Here is a 21194-nt window from a genome sequence, read left to right as displayed (position 1 = left end):
TTCGTGTATTTATCACAAACTTTACAACGCCCCATGCTTATGGGCCGGCGTTGTTATAAGAGCTTTATATCTATCAACAAAAAACATTCTCAGTAATCCTATGGGATGGAAATTAATACTATTCTCATATTACAATATGAGGGGTAACGGAGGCACAAAAAGTTATGTAATTTGTTGTAGGTCACATAGCAATGTGTTAGAGTTGGGCTCAAACCTTCAGAAGATTGTGCTCCAGACCACTATGTGCACCTGCTTGACACGTGTCCCTGGATCTGGGGGAAATGTGTGGACATATGGAGGCAGAGCAGAGTAGCCTGTCATGGCAGGGGCAGCAGAGGGCAGCCTGCACAGCCCAATGGGTGCCTTACTAGGATGTGAGTCTCCGAAGGGCCAATGGACATGCTGAAGGGAACTGGACTTGAACTGCATGGATAAGACCTGGCTACAGAGGGGTGGGAAACCCTGCAATGACAGGTTATAGGGGGTACCCTGCGGGAACTAGCTGAGGGGTGGGCAAGAGGTCAGCCAGAGTCCAGCAGCTATGTTAGGAACTGTGTGATGTGGAGGGCACATTGGGGCTCAAAGGTACTCGATGAAAAGCTGGCAGTGGAATGTCTGCTACATACAAGGGCATTCGGAGCTAAGAGAGAAGATAAACAGCACCAGCCAAATAAAGAGATTGGTTCCTGGAACTTCCCTGGTGGCACAGTGGTTAAGAATCCAAGCATTTGGGTTTTAGCACTGAGTCTGAGACATCCAAACAAAGGGCTTGGGGCCAGGAGGAAAGTGTTTGCCCACAATTCAGATAATGAGAGGGAGAGACAGAGACAGAGAGAGGGAAAGTGGGAGTTAAACTGTAAAAGAAGAGGTACAAAAACACCTTGATGAACTTGAGAAACTGGAACAATAGTTGGGGTGTTGCTGGGGATTCCCAGAAAAAAACAACAACCAACCATCAAACAAAGAAACAATGGAGAGAGTCTGGAAACAGCGGTCGTGGCCTGGATCCTTTACCCCAATGATGGTGGCAGTCCACAGTGAGACCTTGCCCCCAGTCAACAGAAAATTAAAGCAGATAAAGCTATCTTTGGGACTTCCCCGGTGGTACAGTGGTTAAGAATCCACCTGCCAATGCAGGGGACATGGGTTCGAGCCCTGGTCCGGGAAGATCCCACATGCCGTGGAGCAACTAAGCCTGTGCACCACAACTACTGAGCCTGCGCTCTACAGCCCGCGAGCCACAGCTACTGAAGCCCACGTGCCACAACTACTGAAGCCCGCGCGTCTAGAGGCCGTACTCTGCAACAAGAGAAGCCACCGCAATGAGAAGCCCGCACACCACAATGAAGAGTAGCCCCTGCTCGACGCAACTAGAGAAAGGCCGCGCGCAACAATGAAGACTCAACACAGCCAAAAATAAATAAATAAAATTCTAAAATACTTAAAAAAAAACCAAACAAAAAAAAAAACAAAGGGCAAGGCTGGGGAATCTGAAAAAGCCACAGGGCCTGTTTGAAGACTGTGGCTGAGAGGAAAGGAAAGATGTTTTCTCTCTGTACCTTCATTGGGTTCAGCTCACTCTATAAAAAAGGTTAAGGTTTGAAGTTAGAGTAGGTTTTGTAGAAAACTGACTATTTCTCTCTGTCTCTCTCTCCTCCTGTCTTTTCCTTTCTCTCTCTCCCTCTCTCTCTCTCTCTCTCTCTCTCTCTCTCTCTCTCTAATTATCTAAAGTCATACTTTATTCAGATTTTCTTAGTTTTTGCTTAATGTCCTTTTGTCCTTTCTTGTTCCAGGATCCCATCAAGGAGGACACCACGTTACATTGAGTCACCATATCCCTTTAGGCTCCCCTTGGTTGAGACATTTCTCAGACTCTTTCTTCAGGAGAACTGGTCAGGTATTTTGTAGAATGTCCCACTACTGTGATTTGCCTGATGTTTTTCTCATGGTAAGACTGGGGTTATGGGTTATTGGTAGGAAAACCATAGGAGTAAAGTGCCATTTTTCATCATATCATATCAAGGGTACATACTATCAACTTGACAGGAAGGTTGATGTTGGTGTTGGTCAGCTGGCTGCAGTAGTGTTTTTCAGGTTTCTCCATGGGAACATTACTCCTTTCCCCTTTCTGTACTGTACTCTTTGGAAGGGAGTCATGTGCACAGCCCACACCAACAAGTGGAGAGTTCTGCTCCCCTCCCTGAGGACAGTCTCTGGGTAAATTATTTGGACTTCTGCATAAGAGATGATTTATCTTTTTATTTTAAATATTTTCTTAAAACTTTTTATTAAATTACAAGATGCATACAAAAAAGTGCAGATAATCTGTACAACTCAATGAATTTTTTACAGACTTAACAAGTCTTGTAACCAGTCCTCAGATCAAAAGACAGAATGTTACCAGCACCCTAGAAACCCCTCGTGCTCTCTCCCTAAGGATAACAATGACCCTAACTTCTAACAGCATAAATTAGTTTTGTTAGTTTTTGGTTTTCATGTAAATTAAATCATGCTGTGTACTTTTTTGGCATGGAACTTTAAAAATTTAATAGATTTCATTTTTATAGCAGTTTTAGGTTTACAGAAAAATGGAATGAAAGTACAGAGAGCTCCCATATGCCTCCTCCCCCAATCAATTTCCCCTGTTATTAACATCTTGCATTAGTGTGATACATTTGTTACAATTGGTGAATGAATATTAATACAATATTATCAACTAAAGTCCATAGTTTACATTAAGATGAACTCTTTGTGTTATGCAGTTCTATGAATTTTCTTTCACTTTAAAAAATTGTGGTAGGGCTTCCCTGGTGGCGCAGTGGTTGAGAGTCCGCCTGCCGATGCAGGGGACACGGGTTCGTTCCCCTATCCCGGAAGATCCCACATGCCGCGCAGCGGCTGGGCCCGCGAGCCATGGCCGCGGAGCCTGTGTGTCCGGAGCCTGTGCTCCGCAACGGGAGAGGCCACAGCAGTGAGAGGCCCGCGTACAGCAAAAAAAAAAAAAAAAAAAAAAAATTGTGGTAAAATATAAAACATAAAATCTACTGTTTCACACATTTTTTTTTTTTTTTCTGCAGTACGCGGGCCTCTCACTGTTGTGGCCTCTCCCATTGCGGAGCACAGGTTCCAGACACGCAGGCTCAGCAGCCACGGCTCAACGGGCCCAGCTGCTCCACGGCATGTGGGATCTTCCCGGACGGGGGCACGAACCCGTGTCCCCTGCATCAGCAGGCAGACTCTCAACCACTGTGCCACCAGGGAAGCCCCTGTTTCAAACATTTTTAAAGTGTATGATTCAGTGGGCAGCGTGTACTCTTTTGTATCTGGTTTCTGTCACTTATTCTTTTTTAGGAGATTCGTCCACAGTGCTGGGTATAGTTGTAGCTCATCCCCATTGCTGTATGGTGTTCCGTTAAAATACAAATACACAGCAATGTATTATCCATTCAACTGTTGATTGACATTTGGGTTGCTTTCTGTATTGGGCTGTGATGAGCCCTGCTGCTGTGAACATTCTTGCACATGTTTCTGTATGCATTTCTGCTGTGTATAGACCTATGAGTGGAAATGCTAGGTCATAGGCTAGGCATAGCTCAGTGTTAATAAATCCTAGCATTGAACAATTTTCCAAAGTAGTTGAACCAGTTTTACTCCCGCTGGCTGTGACTGAGGGTTCAATTTGCTTCTCATGCTCACCACCATTGGATTGTTTTTAATCTTCTGATTTCAACCATCCTGGAGTGTCTGTTGACTACTTCCCTTTTTTTTTTTGCAGTACGCGGGCCTCTCACTGCTGTGGCCTCTCCCGTTGTGGAGCACAGGCTCCAGACGTGCAGGCTCAGCGGCCATGGTTCATGGGCCCAGCCGCTCCGCAGCATGTGGGATCTTCCTGGACCGGGGCACGAACCCGTGTCCCCTGCATCGGCAGGCGGGCTCTCAACCACTGCGCCACCAAGGAAGCCCGACTACTTCCCTTTTTAAAACCCCTCAATGTTCCCCATAGATTTCAAGATAAAAACTGAACTCCTTTGCTTGGCATGCAAAGGCTTCAGTGGCAGCTCTTGCTTAACCTCTCTGGCCTTGTTTGCCACCATGTCCCACTTGCCCCAGCCTCCATTGTCTTTCTCCATTTATTGATCCCTTTACTGGAAACCTGCACCCCATCCTGTGTTCCCTGGCCAACTCCTGCTCATCATTTTATATGCTGCTCAGCTGTCACCATGCTGGCTGGGTCTGAGCCCCTCCTCTGAGATCCCACAGGCCCCAAAGTGCCCTCCTCGACAGCCCCCATCATGCTGTTTCTCCCATGGACTGTGAGATCCTTGAAGGTCAAGGCAACCTCTGCTTTTCTTCAGATCTCTAGTCTCTAGCATGGGGACTGACACACAGCATGTATTTAGAAAAAGATTTGTTGAATCAATTAGTGTTCACAAGTGAGAGTGCTATCTTGTGTTAAGAGTTTCGTGAAGACTGCTGTCAGCATTTCCCTGCATTGGTTTTATAGAAATTACAAGTAATAATCCTTACAGTTGAAATTTACTGAGTACCCACTATGCCCCAAGATCTGTGCTGTATGTTTAACATTGGCTGTCTCTTTGAGCTTCATAGCAGCACTATGAAATTGGTACTATTATTGGCCTCATTTTACAGTTGATGAAATGAAAGCCTAAAGATGTTAAGTAATTTTCCCCAGAGCCGGAATATGGGGGAAAAGCAGTTCAGTGGGCACGGGGCAGGGGAGAGGGCAAATCAGGAAGCTATCATGAGAGAAGGCACATTCAGAGTTGACTATCCAGAGGGGAGCCCAGGGGGAGGCAGGGTGTGGCTAAGGTTAGGGTGAGGGTCACTCAACAAGTTTATTCAGTGCACATTCACCAGCCTGGCCAGTGGTCAGAACACAGTAAATGGCAGCCTTTTCCCTGCTTCCTGTGGAGCAAGTCCTCCTCTGTGCCCCTCATCATTCCATTCTCACCTCTGTTGTGGATCTAGCCACAAAGAGCTGTAGTTTGGGGCTGGATCATCATCTAAACCAAACCCTAAATCAGACTGTGGGCCCCTCTAAGACAGAGGCTGAGTCCCATTCATCTCTGTGCCCAGACCTGGCAGAGAGGAAGGACCATGGTGGACACAGGTGCTGTGGGAAGCACAGGCAAATAATTAAAGTTGGGGCGGGTGTGTGTCTCACAGTCTATTATATAAGGACCGGGAGATTCAGTCCTGGACATCCAATCACCCGCTACTGCATGTGTCCACCCAGAGGGCCTGCCTCCTCAACATGTCCAAATGGATGATGTCACCTCCCTGCCCAAACACCTTCCTACTGGGTCATCACCCTAGCTAGAAACCTGGGAATCGGCAAAGACCCCTTCTCTTATTCACCTCCCACCAAACTCTCAAGATCCTACCACCTAAATACCTCTTGAGTCTGCCCACTTTCTCCAACACTGTGGCACCGCCCAGAGAAGACTCTCAGCGCCGCTTCCCACCTGGACTTTTGCAGGAAACTCCTATCTGGTATCACTGTCTCTAGGGCAGTGTTGCCCAGTAGAACTTTCTGTGGTGATGGAAATATTCTAAGTCTGTGCTATCCAATAAGGTAGCCACCAGTCACACGTGGCTAGCGAGCATTTGAAATGGCTGGTACAACAGAAATACTGATTTTTTTTTTTTTTTTTGCGGTATGCGGGCCTCTCACTGCTGTGGCCTCTCCCGTGGCGGAGCACAGGCTCCAGAGGCGCAGGCTCAGCGGCCATGGCTCACGGGCCTAGCCGCTCTGTGGCATGTGGGATCCTCCCGGACCGGGGCACAAACCCGTGTCCCCTGCATCGGCAGGCGGACTCTCAACCACTGCGCCACCAGGGAAGCCCTAGAAATACTGAATTTTAAATTCTATTTAATTTTAAATGTAATTAGCTGCATGTGGCTAGTGGCTACTGTATTGGATGGCACAGTTCTAGGCTCCCTCCATCCCATACCTCCAATCTGGGCTCCACACTGCCACCCAAGTGAACTTCCTGAAATTGCAAATCTGAGCAATCCATATCCCTTTGTAAAACCCCTTAGTACTAATATCTTAAGACATTCAAAAACCAAACCATACTCCTTAGCTCAGCATGTGAGCCAGTTCCTACTCACTTCTCTCACCTTGTTTCCCACGACTCCCTCCCTCTCATACATCCACCAGTCAGAAGGAACTCTTAGAATTCTTCTAGTTTTCTGCCTCTTGCATTCAAACATGTTGTTCCCTCTGCCTGGAACACCCTAACCTCCTCTCAACCACCTCTTCCCCATCCAACAAACACTCTCATGGAAATGCATCGCTTCCAGGTTAGAGATGCTTACTTATATTGCAGTACTATGATGCATATGTGACAAAGCATTCTCATCTCTCCATTAAAGCAAAGCCTCCAAAACTTTGCTCCAGGTCCACCTCCTCTGGGGTGTGTACTGACCCCCTACTCTGGTTTAGATCCTCCTCCTTTGGGCATAGCTCTCCCGTGGCACAAACACCACAGTGGCATATTGCTTTGGTTTCCTTTGCCCTCTCTAGACCATGAACAACTTGAAGCAAACTATGTTCTTATTTACTCGGTTTTTAGTGCAGTACCTGTCACATAGTGGATGTTCAGCCATATTCTTTGAGCATAAATTATGTTGCCAGCCACTGTTCTCAGAGGAAACTTAGAGCAGTGAATAACACAGACCTTGCCTTTGTGGAGGAGACTGACAACAGGCAAGCAAACAGATGAATGAGATCATTGCAGACCCAGGTTGTGCTGAAAATCCTCTTTGTCCTCCACATCCACTCCCCCCCTTCTCCACCCTGCTCTATGCAGCGAGAGGCTGACCTCAGCAGACTGTGTCAGTGGGCTCCCCACCCTCTGGCGACTTGTTGGGTTCAGTCAATGGGAGGCATGGGCATGAGATGGGAGGGTGGGAGGAGAGTGAGTCTGGGGTATTTTTTCTCCAGACCCTCCCTGCAAAGTCACCATGCTAGGCCACAGCTCCTGCCAGGCAGCGCTCTTCTCCTCACAGTTCTCTCTCTCTGGGCTCCAGAAACAGATCCTTCCTCTTGCCCCTTCAGGCTCAAGATAGGAAGGGCTCCTCTCTGTTACTAGTCATATGGTACCACACTATCCTGTGTTAGTTTCTCTATAACCTGTCAACACCTTTGTAAATAGTCCCCTTATTAAACTCTTCTCAATGATCCAGTTTTGAATGGATTCTGTTCTTGCAAGGAACGTGAATAATAAACTGGTTCTTTGCAAATTTCTGCTCCACCATCCTTGGAATATCAGCCTTTCCCCAAGGTCACAAGATGGCTGCTACAGTTCCGGCCAACACATCCAGACATGACAAGGGCCAGAGGGACAAGAGCGCATCTCTTGTTATACATCCCTTTTTAAAATAAATAATTAATTAATTAATTAATTGGCTGTGTTGGGTCTTCGCTGTTGTGTGTGGGCTTTCTCTAGTTGTGGTGAGCAGGGGCTACTCTTCGTTATGTTGCATGGGCTTCTCATTGCGGTGGCTTCTCTTATTGCAGAGCACGGGCTCTAGGTGCATGGGCTTCAGTAGCTGTGGTGTGTGGGCTCAGTAGTTGTGGCTCACAGGCTCTAGAGTGCAGGCTCAGTAGTTGTGGCACGTGGGCTTAGTTGCTCCACGGCATGTGGGATCTTCCTGGACCAGGGCTCGAACCCCTGTCCCCTGCATTGGCAGGTGGATTCTTAACAACTGCACTACCAGGGAAGCCCCAGATCAGAGTATTAGGCTCTCTCCCTGTAGGGTCTTTGCATGCTAGCAGCAACTCTCTACTGAAGGCCAGAGCTCCTCTCTATAGCCTCTCCACAGCCACCTCCTCTGGGTTCTGTTCAGCTCTTTCCCCTCATCACTTCTGGCCTTGCTGCTGCTAGCCCTGGACCGCTGCATTGTCCCTATTGATTTCCCTAAACATTGAACCTTTGTGAATGGTCCCTTTATTAAATTCTCCTCAATGACTTAGTTTGAGGGGGCTCTCTGTTTCCTGCAGGGACTGACCCTGACAGATACAGGGAGGGACTTGCCTGGTGTGTCTTAGGAACCTCAGGCTACTCTTGTGCCTGGAGAGGACTGAGCCGGGGAAGCAGGAGTAACAGGTGAGGAGGTCAGAGGGATAAAGGGAGCCACATCTGGAAGGGACCTGCAGGCCATTGTAAGGACTGTTTCCTCTGAGATTCTTCAAAAACTTCCTTCTGAAAACTTCAACTTGGGGAAAGGATGGGGTCACTTCCTCAGCTAGGAGCTGGGAGTGCAAATGGGGCACCTTCCTTCCCAGGGCATCCCAGCCAGCAAGGTGTGAACTCTGCTCCCAGAGCAGTGAGATGGCACAGACTCATCTGATGATCTCTGCCTCGAGTGTGGATTCTCTCCAGGCACTTCCCAGCCAACAACTCCTCACCTCCATCATGGGGTCTTCTGGAGATAAAACTAGCCACTCGCAGTGGTGCTGATGGTGGCATTGTTGGCACAGAGACAAACCAGTGGGAAGTTATTAGATAGGAGTAACTTCTTAGGATTCTGTCCAACCTGCCCAGGCCTTTTTTAGATCTGTCTCAAGTTCCGAGGTTTAATCACTCAGAGAACACTGTTGGGTAAGCCTCTCTGGCCTGCAGGTTTGGGTTATAATTCTTCCAGTTGCAAACCCCCAAACCCACTCCTACTAGAAGAGAAAGATGAGGAGGAGGAGAAGGAGGAGAAAGAAGAAGAGAAAGAGGAAACCGTAAAGAAGAAGGAAAAAGGGGGAAAGGAGGAGATGGCGGAGGTGGTGATGTTATTGACTCACATAACAGAGATGTTTTATGGTGAACTTCATTGGCTTCAGGAATAACTGGATCTAGGTGCTCAATGTCATCAATTCTTTCCCTCCCTCCCCTCATCTCCCAGTTCTTCTTTCTTCTAATGGGCTTCTTAAAAAATGGCCACTGGTAGGTCCAGAATTATTTTCTAACCAGCTTAGCCACCACTGGCAGAAAGAACATTGCTTTCCAACAATTTCATTAAAACCCCACAGGGCTCTCAGTGGCTTGGTCTGAGTCATGTGTCAGCCTGGTAGCCTGGGGTAGGGTTAGTTCCACCAAGCCTATTGGCTAAGAGTAAGGGTGGGGTGGTCCCCAAAGGACAATTGAAGTGGTATTTCAAGAAGAAGAGAGGATGGATCCTGGGCACACGAAACCACTCACATGTCGACTATCACTGGTGTGACCATATAATTTATTGTCCAAGCCAGGACTCTTTTGAGAAGGAACGAGGGCACTTTTAATAGACAAGACAACAGGCTTAGTCCAAGACTATCCTGGGAAAGTATTGTCACCCTATCTATAGCAGCCAAGAGCCAGAGAGCCAGGGGTTGCCCTATCTGAGCCTTGGATCCTGCAAACCGAATCTCTCTGGCTCTCTGGGCACAGGTAGGAGAGGAGAAGGTGCTCAGGGCTCAGATCTCAGGTGGGGTGGAGGGTGGCTTGGTGGGGTGAGGACACATTGGAAGACAAGTCCCAGTTCTCCACATCCACTCAAACTCCACTCTTCTCAAACTGCCTCACCTCCACCTCCCACTTGTTCAAGTTATGCCCCCTCCGATGCCAGGTGTGCCCTCCCTGTACTCCTCATATGCCAGGACCCTTCTCTAGTCCTCTGCTCTCCCCCAGGGACCTCAGCCTTCTCACAGCTCCTGTAGCATTTCCAGATTTAGCATAGGCTCTGTTCAGCGTGCTTCCTGCTTCCACTGTGGGGTAGGGGTTTTATTCTGGGTCTTGTTGTCTCCTCATCCCCTTGCCACGTAGCCCTCAGCAGTGCTGACTGAAGACTCTAAGCTGGGTCACTCTGCTGGGCCAAAACCCTCAGCTGTCTCTCTGCCTCCAGCCCAGAGCCCTATCCTTTCTGCACTGCCCACCCCTTCCCCTGTGTTCCTGGTATCGATCGCTAGGGAATCCTAGCCAAAGGGCTTCTCACGCAAAGGTATACAAACTTTGACCCAGGATTGGCTGTTCAGCTCCAGGTCAAGGTCCTCTAACCTCCTGCCTGTTTCCCTCTTTCTCTGCCCCATGCTCCTGAGGGCCCCCTCCTATCTTGTGAGCTGTTCCCCAAGACAGGGCTTGGTGATGAGAAGTGCAGGGCCTCCCATAACCCCAGTGCCCCAGACTCTTGTCCAGGAAGATGGGGAGATGGGGGGCCCTGACCTAGAGGCTGAGCCTGTCTACCTTTGCCCCCCCTGGGGCTTTGCTGGTAGTCTGGGACAATAAATCATGGTGGGAAGAGCCCTGGCCTGGAAGAAAGGGGCTAGAGTTCTGGGCTCTGTTTTGATCTGTCATTTGCCCTTGGGCCTTCTTCTTTCTGACATCGGTCTCTCCAGCTGAGAAGTGGGAGAGGAATTGGCTTAATTAGCTAATGAATTTCTTTGGGATTAAGAGCCCCTTGGAGAATGTGAGAAAAGCAGTGTATCTTCTATCGAGAGAAGTGGTTTTCTGTGTCCTGGTCAGGAACCCCAGCAGATGGTCTTCCAGCCATGATGAGCAGGCTGCCATGATTCTCTAGAGCTAGGGCATTGGTGGGGACTCTGAGTGCCAAGGGAGAGATTGGGCTGCAGAGTAGAGTGATGGATTTGAGAGTACCTTGCTTCCCACTTCCTTGCCATGGCTTCTACACAAGTTTTTTCCACTCTCTGTGGCTCTAGCCCCAGCTGGGATTAAAGGACAGACCTCTCTTGGGTACCATGGAGTTTCTCAGGCTGAGCCAGAGATGCAAAGGTGAATGGAAGGATGCTGGACAAAATGGAAGCTCAGCAATACCTCCCTTGCCTCCTGCTTGTTCTGTTACCTAAATTCCACCATTATATCATCAGTACTTTGGGCTCAACACCCTGGTCATGTGCCCCATTCGTAATACAGCTGGGTTTAACTCCTTTACCAAGTCCTTTATCTTGCAAGGACTTGGCTTATTAGATCAATTTCCCACAGGCTGGTTTTCTGTGTTAGAGCATGGGGGATGGAGTGACAGGTTGGGCTGGGGTACTAGCAAGAGTCAAATGTCCTGAGAATTACCATGGAATAGTGCTGGAAACAGACCAGGAGAAATCTAACTTGCTGTGGAAAGGATCCAGGAAGTCTTCTCAGAGGAAGTGATGTTTTAGCTGAGACTTTAAGTAGGGGAGATTAGAAGTAGAGGTGGGCATTCCTGGTAGGTTCTGCTAAAGATTCTGGTTTCTATTCAGATGGAAGCTACTGAAGGGGCAAGGTGGTGTTGGAATGAGATTTTGCATTTTTGAAAAGACCACTTTGGATGCCACAGGGTGGAGAAGGAATTGGAGAGAGTGAAAGGCAGATGGTACCCAGGCTTCGAGGCTGTACTCTAGGGAGCAATGAAGGGGGCCTGGATGAGGTTGTGGCAGTGGGGTTGGACAGATACCAAAGTGGAGAAATATGTCCTTTTACCCCTTCAGTCTGTTCTCAGCACAGTAGCCAGTGATCTTCCTTGACTCAGAGCCCACAAAGTCTCTAACTCACACAAAGGAAGTCCCATGTTTCTCAGCGAGATGCTCCTTGCACCTGGGGCAGGGCTTCCCGCCCCCACCCCCTGCCCCAGCATCCCACCCGCTGGGGGTACTAAATTCCAGGAGAACTCCCCAGTCACAAGACACTGCATATTTCCAGTGCCCCTGGTACTGCTCCCTCTCCCAAGGACAGCTGTGCAGGGCTTTTGAACTTGCTGTTCCTTCTGCCGGGTGCACTCTTCTTCCAGATATCCGCCTTGATTCTTGATTTCACCCTCCTGCCTGGGCTGGGTGTCATTTTCTCAGTGAGGCCTTCCCCAACCAGCCTTTTTTGAACTGCAGTCTGACCCCACATGATTCCTACCCCTTCTCTGTCTTATTTTTCTCTATAGCACTTTTCACCCTCTGAGACTCTCTGCGTTTTCTGTCTCCACCTCCCACCCTCCTTGCCTCACAATGTAAGCTACAGGAAAGCAGGAGGTTGTCAGTTTTGTTCACCTCTATATCAATCGCCAGCGTCCAGAGCTGTGTCTGGCACATAGTAGGCATTTGGTAAATATTTATTTGTGCAGTGCACGAGGTGGCATCCAACTGCAGTGGGAGGTGATGGGGCAGGATGAGGCTCCGTTTTCTGGTCTGGGCCAGTGGATGGCAGTGCTATTTGTAGGGTTGGGGAGCGCGGCGGCGAGGGCGGGTGATGTGGTTAACTGGGGACACGTTGAGCTAAACATGCAAATACGCCTGGACACCCTACATCGGGAAGCCTCGGCAGGGTCGAGGACAGTGTCGGAGGCAGCCGGCCAGGCGACCCGGGCTGTGCTGGGGCTGCATGTCCCGCCACAGGCGTGGACCAAAAATAAGGACACACTCAGGAGCCCGCTTGCTTGCAAAAGCCCAGCTCTGCACGCAAACCTAGGCCCTTTGCACTGCCCCCCCCCCGCCCCATCCAATCACGCACCTACGAGGGTTCTGCGGCTCCTCTCCCTCCACCTCTACCCCAACGCTCCACTAGAGACTGGCCCTTTAAGAGCCCCGCTCCCGACTCCTCCCCCCACCCCTCACCCCACCCCCACCCTCACCCCTCCGCCTGCGCTCGCGTGACTGTGCCGGGGGACCGAGCCGGGCCCGGGAGTTGGGCGGCTGGGTGGCTGCGCGGGCCTCCGGGTCCTTCTCACGCAACTTCTGGGCACCGCGCCCCTAGCCAGGTGGGGCCGGGATGGACCGCGTGACCTCTGCCCCCTGGAGGGATGTGCCAGACACATGCACGCTAGCCTGGGGAGGCATGTGCGCGGGGCGCCCCCCTCTTTATTCCCTGGGCCCCCTCTCTTGCCCGCCCAAGGGCCTCCCTCTAACCCTTTTCTCGGCCACCAGGAGATCCACTCGCCGCCCGATTTCTCTGCCATGCCAAAGCGCTAGCAACCCTGGGAACCTCGAGGGCCCGTGGGTCCTGGCTGGAAGTACCCTTGGTTTGCAGCATTCCAAAGTGGCCCCGGCACCTCAACGTGTCCCCGCTAGTGCGCGCTCGGCGATACTGCACTTTCCCCATCTCTTCCCGCCCCTCCGTCAGGGAACGCTGACTTCTGCTAGTCGTCCGGGCTCTGGGGTGGGGGGGCCGAGGGCTCTGGGGGAAGGGGCCAGCCCATCGGCGCCTCTGGCCTTCCCGCCCCGGTGACCTCGGGGCTGGGGTCGTCGTGCTTCTCACGCGAGCCTGGACTCAATAACCCGGGTTAGGAGGTCATCACCCGGCAGCTCCGCCCCTCCCTGCCTGCCTGGCCCCCATCCGCTAGTAGTGAGGAGGAAGCAATTGCACGCCCAAAGTTCAGTGGGTGCAAAAATGAGGGAGAGGGGTCCCCGTGCCCGGGGATAGAGCACCCCCATACCCTCTTTCGGGCTATCATGGGACTACTCCCCCAAAACCTTCTCAGCTGGGCTCTGCCCTATCCATGGGGTACCTCGGAACTGGGGGTCCCAGGTGTCCCTAACTCTCACCCCTTTAAGTGCCGGCACTTGGTTGAGGCATCCCATAGTGGGTTCTTACCTAACCCCTGCGTCCTGTCTCCCCACTCCTCTCTCCATCCTAAAGCAACCATTCGCCAGCCGCACCCCCCCCCCGCCCCCGCCCCCCCTCGCCCCATCCCAGCGCTCCAGGAGGCGTGGCCACACGCGAAAGCCGCCTATAAAGGTGGCAGTGCCTTCACGCTCACCCTGAAGGTGACAGTTGCTTGGAGCCTTCCCTGATCTTCTTTGGGGGTCCCTGGCTCCAGAGATCACTCTTCCCAGCTCAGCTCTGCACCCCCCCACAGACGCAGGTGAGTGCTGGGGGCTTCTGGGTTGTCCCTTCCCTCCCCCCAAAGGAAAATTTTGATACATCAAGGTCTTCCTGGTCTAGCACCTCAAAAAAAGGAGACTAAGAGTGTCCCTAGTGAGGAGGCAGTCCAGCTCCCTCACTAAGTGGGGAAACTGAAGGCTGAGGAAGGGCAGGACTTGCCCAAGGTCCCATGACTAGTACCAGAACTCTAGACGCAGGTGCTCCCCTCTCAGGACTCCAGGACCCAGGCTCCAGCTCCATCTCCCACTGACTCCATGAATGCCTTGGGGCTTCCCCATGAGGGTCACCTGGGAGGCTGGAATAAGGACACAGGTGAGCCAGTGTAGCCCTCCTTCAGGCTGTGTGAGGGGGGCTTCTCCTGGGTGGTCAGGGTGGATGGAGGGGGCAGGTTGGGTTCTTACTAGCTGTACCCTGACTGGAGCCACCCTCCCAAGGCATAGCTTGTCAGTGCTGAGGTGTGCTGGCCCGACATGGGAGGCTGATCTGAGTGGGAGTCCTGGGCACTGCCGAGGGGCCTACCCTGTTCCATTGACTGTCTTCTCTGTCCTCTGCTGGGGGCAGTCAATGTGAGAGACCGCCCGCTGCAGAAAGTTTGACCCTGAAAACTCAGCAGTCACACTTCTCTTGGCCTCCTACCATCTTTTTTTTTTTTTTTCCAAAATTAACAGCCACAATAGTTTATTTACCACTGAACTCTTTTTTTTTTTTTTGTGGTACGTGGGTCTTTCACTGTCGTGGCCTCTCCCGTTGTGGGGCACAGGCTCCGGATGCACAGGCTCAGCGGCCATGGCTCACGGGCCCAGCCGCTCCACGGCATGTGGGATCTTCCCGGACCGGGGCACAAACCTGTGTCCCCTGCATCGGCAGGCGGACTCGCAACCACTGCGCCACCAGGGAAGCCCTACCATTGAACTCTTTATAAGATATTTACAAGACAACCAATTTTACACATCAGAAATGGTATAAAAGTATGAATTACAACACAGGCAACAATATGAAATGGGCATAAAACAAAGCTGAAGTGGACAGACAAGCAATTTCTCTTTTTAATTTATTAACACTAGCTTAAACTTTGTTAAGGAAAGAAACAAAGAACTGTGTTTTAGGAAAATTGCCGGGCCTTCAGTTGAAGATTGAATTTCACAGTGTTGTATCCCACGTAGGGAAAAAATAAGACTAATTTTCCCCCCACACTTTAACACACTGTAATTTTGCTCTTGGAACTTTGCTAATCTACTCTCCAACCTCCTTCTCAACAAAACTTCAACATATCCAAATCAAAGGAGAATTGATCTAGAAGATTGGCCTCCTACCATCTTACCAAGGCTAGAGGTCTTTGGGGCACCCAGTGTGCAGAAGGGAAAACCATGGCACACCAAGGCATAGCAGTGTCCCCAGTTCACTCAAGGAATTGGGACTAAAGTGTGCTTTGGGATTCAGCTCCTCCAGGAAGCCTCCCTAGACAGATGGCTATAGTAGTTGAGGTGGGAACCATACAACCTCCTTATCTTGGCTGGCTCTTCTGTGGGGAAACCTCACTAGTCAGACTGTGAGTTTCCCCAGGTCAGATCTGGGTTTTCCCTTCTCTGAGATCAGCTGGGCACCCCGAATCAGAGATCATGTCGCACTCCCTCTCTCAGGTGATGTGACTGGAGCCGAGAAGGGTAAAATGAACCGACTAATCCAAGGCCGCATCATAGAGCCTGGAACACTGGGTGCCCTGACCACCAGTCCAGGGCACCAGTAAGATGTCCCAGTCAGAGCCCCATGCCTCGAAGAGAGTAGTCCATGAATTTGCACACCCTTTCTAGACCGAACCTAGAGAGAAAGTATTGTCTCAGCCTCTGTTAAACTCAGCTCCATTCCTAGTTTCCCAGATTCCAGTGTCTGGAGTCTTCTTGCAGCCTTTGCCTGGTGGGAGCCTTCCATTTATTCACAGCTCTCTAGTGACTGGCAAATGGGGGAGGCCCAGACTATTCATTCATTGAGAATTGAGCCCAATGAAAACCCTGGCCTGGAATTCTGTGACCGGGAGCCTCAATCTAGCTGGCCTCCAGCTGCTTTTAAGCCGTGTGTCAGTTGAACTCAGAGAGCTGGGGATGAGGGCAGAGTGGCTTAGACAGTAAGGGGGCAGTCTTCTGTCCCCGCCCCACCCTGTCCCAGGGTCTGGCAGGATTCCCTAGACCCTGGGTTTGAGCAATAGAGAACTGAAGGTTCTGGAAAAATCCCTTTTCATGGATTGATCTGACCACTCTTCCAAGGGAGGTACCTATGACAGGAGCTGGAAACTTCCCAGGGAACTTTCCCTAAGAGGTCTGAGTCCTGGCTCTGTCTGAGTGCTGGGTGGCTTTAGCCAAGTCAGTGCCTCCTCTGGAGGTGAGTTTCCCCAAATGTGAAACAAGGCTGAAGGAGTGGATGATCCGTTGCTCTCTGATAGCGTTTTCCCTAGTTGGGTGGGTAGTACTCAAGGGGAATTGGGTGATACACATCGATTATGTGTTTATTTAATATATGTTAGGGAAAAAAAACCCAGTACTTTCACACAGATATTATGGTTTGGAATGATGCTAAGTGGGTGGATTTAAAGTTGATTTTAGAAAAATATGAAGTAAATAATAGTATAGGTGCTCTATGGAAATCACAGGCTGATGTTTAGATTGGTGCAGCAGTTAAGAGAAAGTGTTCTGGAATTAGGCAAATTTGGATTGGGATTTGGATCCTATACTTCCTGGCTGTGTGACCTTGGGCAAGTTACATACCTTCTCTGAGCCTCACCGCAGCCTACCACATAGGCTGTGGCCAGGACTGAATGAAGAATAACTAAAATTCTTGGCATATAGTGGCAGCTCAACAAACAGCTTCTCCTACCTCCTCTTCCCCTTCGTGTCCAGTGAACAGTTCTGGATAAGAGTTTCCTTTTCTTTGACCAGTGTGCTGACACTTTAGGACACTGGCTCCTCCCAGCTCCCAAACTGATGTCTTGATCTTTCCCTCCTATCCCACCTCTCAGCCGCCACCTTGGAATCTCTACACTGATCATGTTCTCTGTGTTTGGACTCTCCATCCCCATCTCGGCCACAGAACTTCTCCTGGCCTCTGCCACCTTCTGCCTGGTATTCTGTGTGGTCAGGGCCTGGCAGCCTCGGGTCCCTAAAGGCCTGAAGAGTCCACCGGGGCCCTGGAGCTGGCCCCTGATCGGGCATGTGCTGACCTTGGGGAAGAGCCCACACTTGGCCCTGTCGCGGCTGAGCCAGCGCTATGGAGACGTGCTGCAGATCCGCATTGGCTGCACACCCGTGCTGGTGCTCAGCGGCCTGGACACCATCCGGCAGGCCCTGGTGCGGCAGGGTGATGACTTCAAGGGCCGGCCTGACCTCTACAGCTTCACCTTAGTCGCTGATGGCCAGAGTATGACCTTCAACGCAGACTCTGGACCAGTGTGGGCTGCCCGGCGACGCCTGGCCCAGAATGCTCTCAACTCCTTCTCCATTGCCTCAGACCCGGCTTCCTCGTCCTCCTGTTACCTGGAAGAGCACGTGAGCAAGGAGGCCAAGTACCTCATCGACAAGTTCCAGGAGCTGATGGCAGGACCTGGGCGCTTTGACCCCTATAGGTATGTAGTGGTGTCAGTGGCCAATGTCATCTGTGCCATGTGCTTTGGCCGACGCTATGACCATGACAACCAAGAGCTGCTTAGCATAGTCAGCCTGAGTAATGAGTTCGGGGAGGTGGCTGCCTCTGGGCACCCAGCCGACTTCATCCCTATCCTCCGTTACCTGCCCAACACTGCCCTGGATGCCTTCAAGGACTTGAATCAGAGGTTCTACATTTTCATGCAGAAGATGCTCACGGAACACTATAAAACGTTTGAGAAGGTACAGGCTGGGGAGGGGCAGATGAGTGGTAGGGAGTGGGTAGGGTCAGGGGTCAGGAGGTCAGAGATAACTGGAGCAGCATAGGGTTTGGCAGGCTCTCGCGGGCCTTCACCCTGGGATTTTGAAGCCAGTAGTGGAGGGGAGTCCATCCTTGGCAGGGAGATAGAACTTTTTCTTGACCAGCCCTTCTATCTTTCCATCAGACAGCAATATTTACTGAATAGCCAGTCCATGCAGGACCCTAGGCCAGTTATTGTGGGGACCAGAAAGAGTTAAAGAGTTGGTCTTCTGGCCTCATGGGAGAGAAAAGGGTAAAAAGCATGTCCAGATGATAATGGTACTGGACTCTGTGTCAGGTGTCCCTCAGAGTTGGGGCTGCAAGTATCCTGAGTCAGGAGACAGCCTTGGAGAGGCAAGAGAAGCTGCAGTGGTAGCCTCGGGCGTGGGGCAGTCACCTTCTGAAGGAAGATGCTAGGGATGGGAAGGGACCAGGCCTGGATGAGAGGCAAGTCTGGGTTTGGGATCTTGCTCACCCGTGGGCCTTCCCTACCCAGGGCCGCATTCGGGACATCACAGACAGCCTGATTGAGCACTGTCAGGACAAGAGACTGGATGAGAATGCCAATATCCAGGTGTCAGATGAGAAGATCGTTAATGTCGTCATGGACCTCTTTGGAGCTGGTATGAGCTACCCCATTGTGCCCTTCCTCTTCCCAGCTGTCCGGACCCACCAACCACCTAACTTTGCCCTCTATTCTCCCCTGGCCAGGGTTTGACACAGTCACAACTGCCATCTCCTGGAGCCTCATGTACCTGGTGACAAGCCCCAGCGTGCAGAAAAAGATTCAGGAGGAACTGGGTAGGTGGTGGCTTCCTTCAGTGTGCTCAAGACAGGAGGTCCAACCAAGGTCTGAGTGGCCCCTTCATCTGTCTGGTCCTTTGTGTCCTGCAGACACAGTGATTGGCAGCGCACGGCAGCCCCGGCTCTCTGACAGACCCCAGCTGCCCTATTTGGAGGCGTTCATTCTGGAGACCTTCCGACATTCCTCTTTCATCCCCTTCACCATCCCCCACAGGTGAGGCTCCACGGGTCCATTGCTGTCTGATGTTGGACCTTACTCCAGTTCATGTACCTGATCAGGGTGGTGGGAGGGACATGGTATGGGAGGCAGGTGGATCTCCTTGTGGCCCTGAGTCTAACTGAGCTTCCCCCCTCCCCAGTACCACAAGAGACACAAGTCTGAATGGCTTTTACATCCCCAAGGGGCGTTGTGTCTTTGTAAACCAGTGGCAGATCAACCATGACCAGTAAGTTGTGAGGGGGCAGGGGAAGCTTCACTCTCTCCTGAGCGTCAGACTCTCCTGTCCCTGGGCTACTTGCCTAAACCTTATTCTTTTGAGCTGGGGCTCAACCCACCTGATGGTTCTGAGCCCCCAGGCTACTACTTCAGCTGCCTCTCTTCAATTACAGGAAGCTGTGGGATGATCCATCTGCCTTCTGGCCAGAACGGTTTCTCACCGCTGATGGCACCATCAACAAAGCACTCAGTGAGAAGGTGATTCTTTTCGGTTTGGGCAAGCGGAAGTGCATCGGTGAGACCATTGCCCGCTGGGAGGTCTTTCTCTTCCTGGCCATCCTCCTGCAGCAGGTGGAATTCCGTGTGACCCCGGGTGTGAAGGTGGACATGACCCCCATATACGGGCTGACCATGAAGCATGCCCACTGTGAGCACTTCCAGGTGCACATGCGCTCTTATGGGACGGAGAACCCTGCAGCCTAGACTCTCTACTGGCCTATCTGGGCAGCCAGGCCAGGGGGCTGACCCAGGGAGTCTAAACTTTGGCCTAAACGCACAGATATTGTCTGGCTGATTTTTTGCTGTCTGAGCTGTGGGCAAACCTGAGAGATTATACCTGCCCCCTACCCTGGACTTGTCCTTCTGTGCACTGACCACAGACAGTGGACACAGCAGGGGTCACACAGGAGCTGATGGAGCCCTTCCGAAGTTGTGCTTAAGCTAGGAGGCCTGGAAGGGATAGGGGGTCCTCAGGCCTCTGGAAACCTCTAAAGAGCTCTCTGGAAGCCCCTGGGCTCACCAGCTGGCTGGCTCTCTGTTCAGGCTGACTGGCTTGAGAAACATTTAGAGCAGGCAACACCAGGGCCTGTCCAATCTCTTTGACAATTGGGAGCTGTCAAGAGTGAAGGGGAGGGATTTCCCTGGTGGTGCAGTGGTTAAGAATCCGCCTGCCAATGCAGGGGACACGGGTTCGATACCTGGTCCAGGAAGATCCCACATGCCACAGAGCAACTAACCCCGTGCACCACAACTACTGAGCCTGCACTCTAGAGCCCATGAGCCACAACTACTGAGCCCACATGCTGCAACTACTGAAGCCCCCATCCCTAGAGCCTGTGCTCCGCAACAAGAGAAGCCACCGCAGTGAGAAGCCCGCACACCGCAACGAAGAGTAGCCCTCACTCGCCATAACTAAAGAAAGCCTGTGCGCAGCAACGAAGACCCAATGTAGCCAAAAATAAATAAATAAATTTATTAGGGAAAAAAAAAAGAATGAAAGGGAGAGGCAGTCCAGGATACTGACACAGGGGTGGTCTCCCCACTTATACAAGGCTGAGCAATCTGACCACTAGGGTCTGGGACACTGTGCCTGGGAGATCACCTTCCTCTCTGCAGGCAGGAACAGGTCTGCCTCCTGGCCTTGCAAAGTCCCTGTTCCTGTCCAGGATGGGCTGGGGACTTGTGTCTAAGGGGAGCAGAGAACAGAGGGAGTGCCCAAATCCAGGCACCAGGACCAGGTCAGGAGGGAAGGGGTAGTAATTCAACCACCTTCTACTGGGTCTCCTTTCCCTATGCCCTGTGTTAAAACGTCTTTCAAAAATGTTTGTATGCAAGGGCCTTTTTATTTTAGCCTGTATTGTACTTGTATGTTTGCATTTACCATATATGAGAGCTTAAGAACAGTTTATTGAGTGCTATGGAGAAAATTCTAACACAAGTATCCAGAAATGTGTGGGAAGCATCTACCTGAGCTAAATAAAGATATTAGCCAAAAGTCGTATAGGTGGAGAGTTTTAAAGTCTTGAGTGAAGCCATCACTCATCTATGTGCCCACTCTGAGCCCAATCTCATGTTGGGTTTTACTGTGGGAGGACGAAGGGGAGGAGGAGGCGGTGGAGAGGTGAAGCTGCTGCTCTCAGGCAGCTCACGGTCTGGCTGGGACACAAGGCTCTATCACTTCACTGCCTTCCTCCTTCTCTAACTGATCACACGTTGATGAAGAACATTCTCTGGACCAGGCACGGGGGGAGATAAAGTGAATAAAACACGGTTCCTTCAAGAGCTTCCCAAGCTAGTTGGGGGAACTAACTCATTAAAACATCACCCAATTCATTGTGATCAGGTCTCTACCAGACAGATACATACAGGAGGGTGAAGCCCAGAGCCAG

The 21194-nt window shown here is 51.1% G+C and overlaps 1 protein-coding gene across 2 annotated transcripts; it reads left to right on the top strand.

Moving 5' to 3' along the window:
• Positions 1 to 13746: 13746 nt before the first annotated feature.
• On the top strand, positions 13747 to 20803 carry LOC308613651 (cytochrome P450 1A1). Of its 2 annotated transcripts, XM_081227448.1 has the most exons (7): positions 13747 to 13833; positions 16864 to 17728; positions 18283 to 18409; positions 18498 to 18587; positions 18681 to 18804; positions 18950 to 19036; positions 19200 to 20803. In XM_081227448.1, the coding sequence occupies exons 2-7, from the start codon at positions 16892 to 16894 to the stop codon at positions 19507 to 19509; spliced, it is 1575 nt and encodes a 524-aa protein (XP_081083574.1). In that variant the 5' UTR covers positions 13747 to 13833; positions 16864 to 16891; the 3' UTR covers positions 19510 to 20803. The 2 variants fall into 2 exon arrangements, with proteins under 2 accessions (XP_081083574.1, XP_081083575.1); XM_081227449.1 differs by lacking the exon at positions 18950 to 19036.
• The last annotated feature ends 391 nt before the right edge of the window (positions 20804 to 21194 follow it).

The sequence above is a fragment of the Mesoplodon bidens genome (genome assembly GCF_964165515.1).
Source record: "Mesoplodon bidens genome assembly, chromosome: 3".
NCBI lineage: Eukaryota > Metazoa > Chordata > Mammalia > Artiodactyla > Ziphiidae > Mesoplodon > Mesoplodon bidens.
The sequence above is the reverse complement of the archived record's forward strand: the minus strand, read 5'-3'. Positions and strand labels throughout refer to the sequence as shown.

Coding starts and splice junctions, on each gene's coding strand:
- LOC308613651 (XM_081227448.1), top strand. CDS start 16,892: ATGTTCTCTGTGTTTGGACTCTCCATCCCCATCTCGGCCACAGAACTT. Junction 18,588..18,680: donor AAAGATTCAGGAGGAACTGG/GTAGGTGGTGGC, acceptor TGTGTCCTGCAG/ACACAGTGATTGGCAGCGCA. Junction 18,805..18,949: donor CCCTTCACCATCCCCCACAG/GTGAGGCTCCAC, acceptor CCCCCTCCCCAG/TACCACAAGAGACACAAGTC.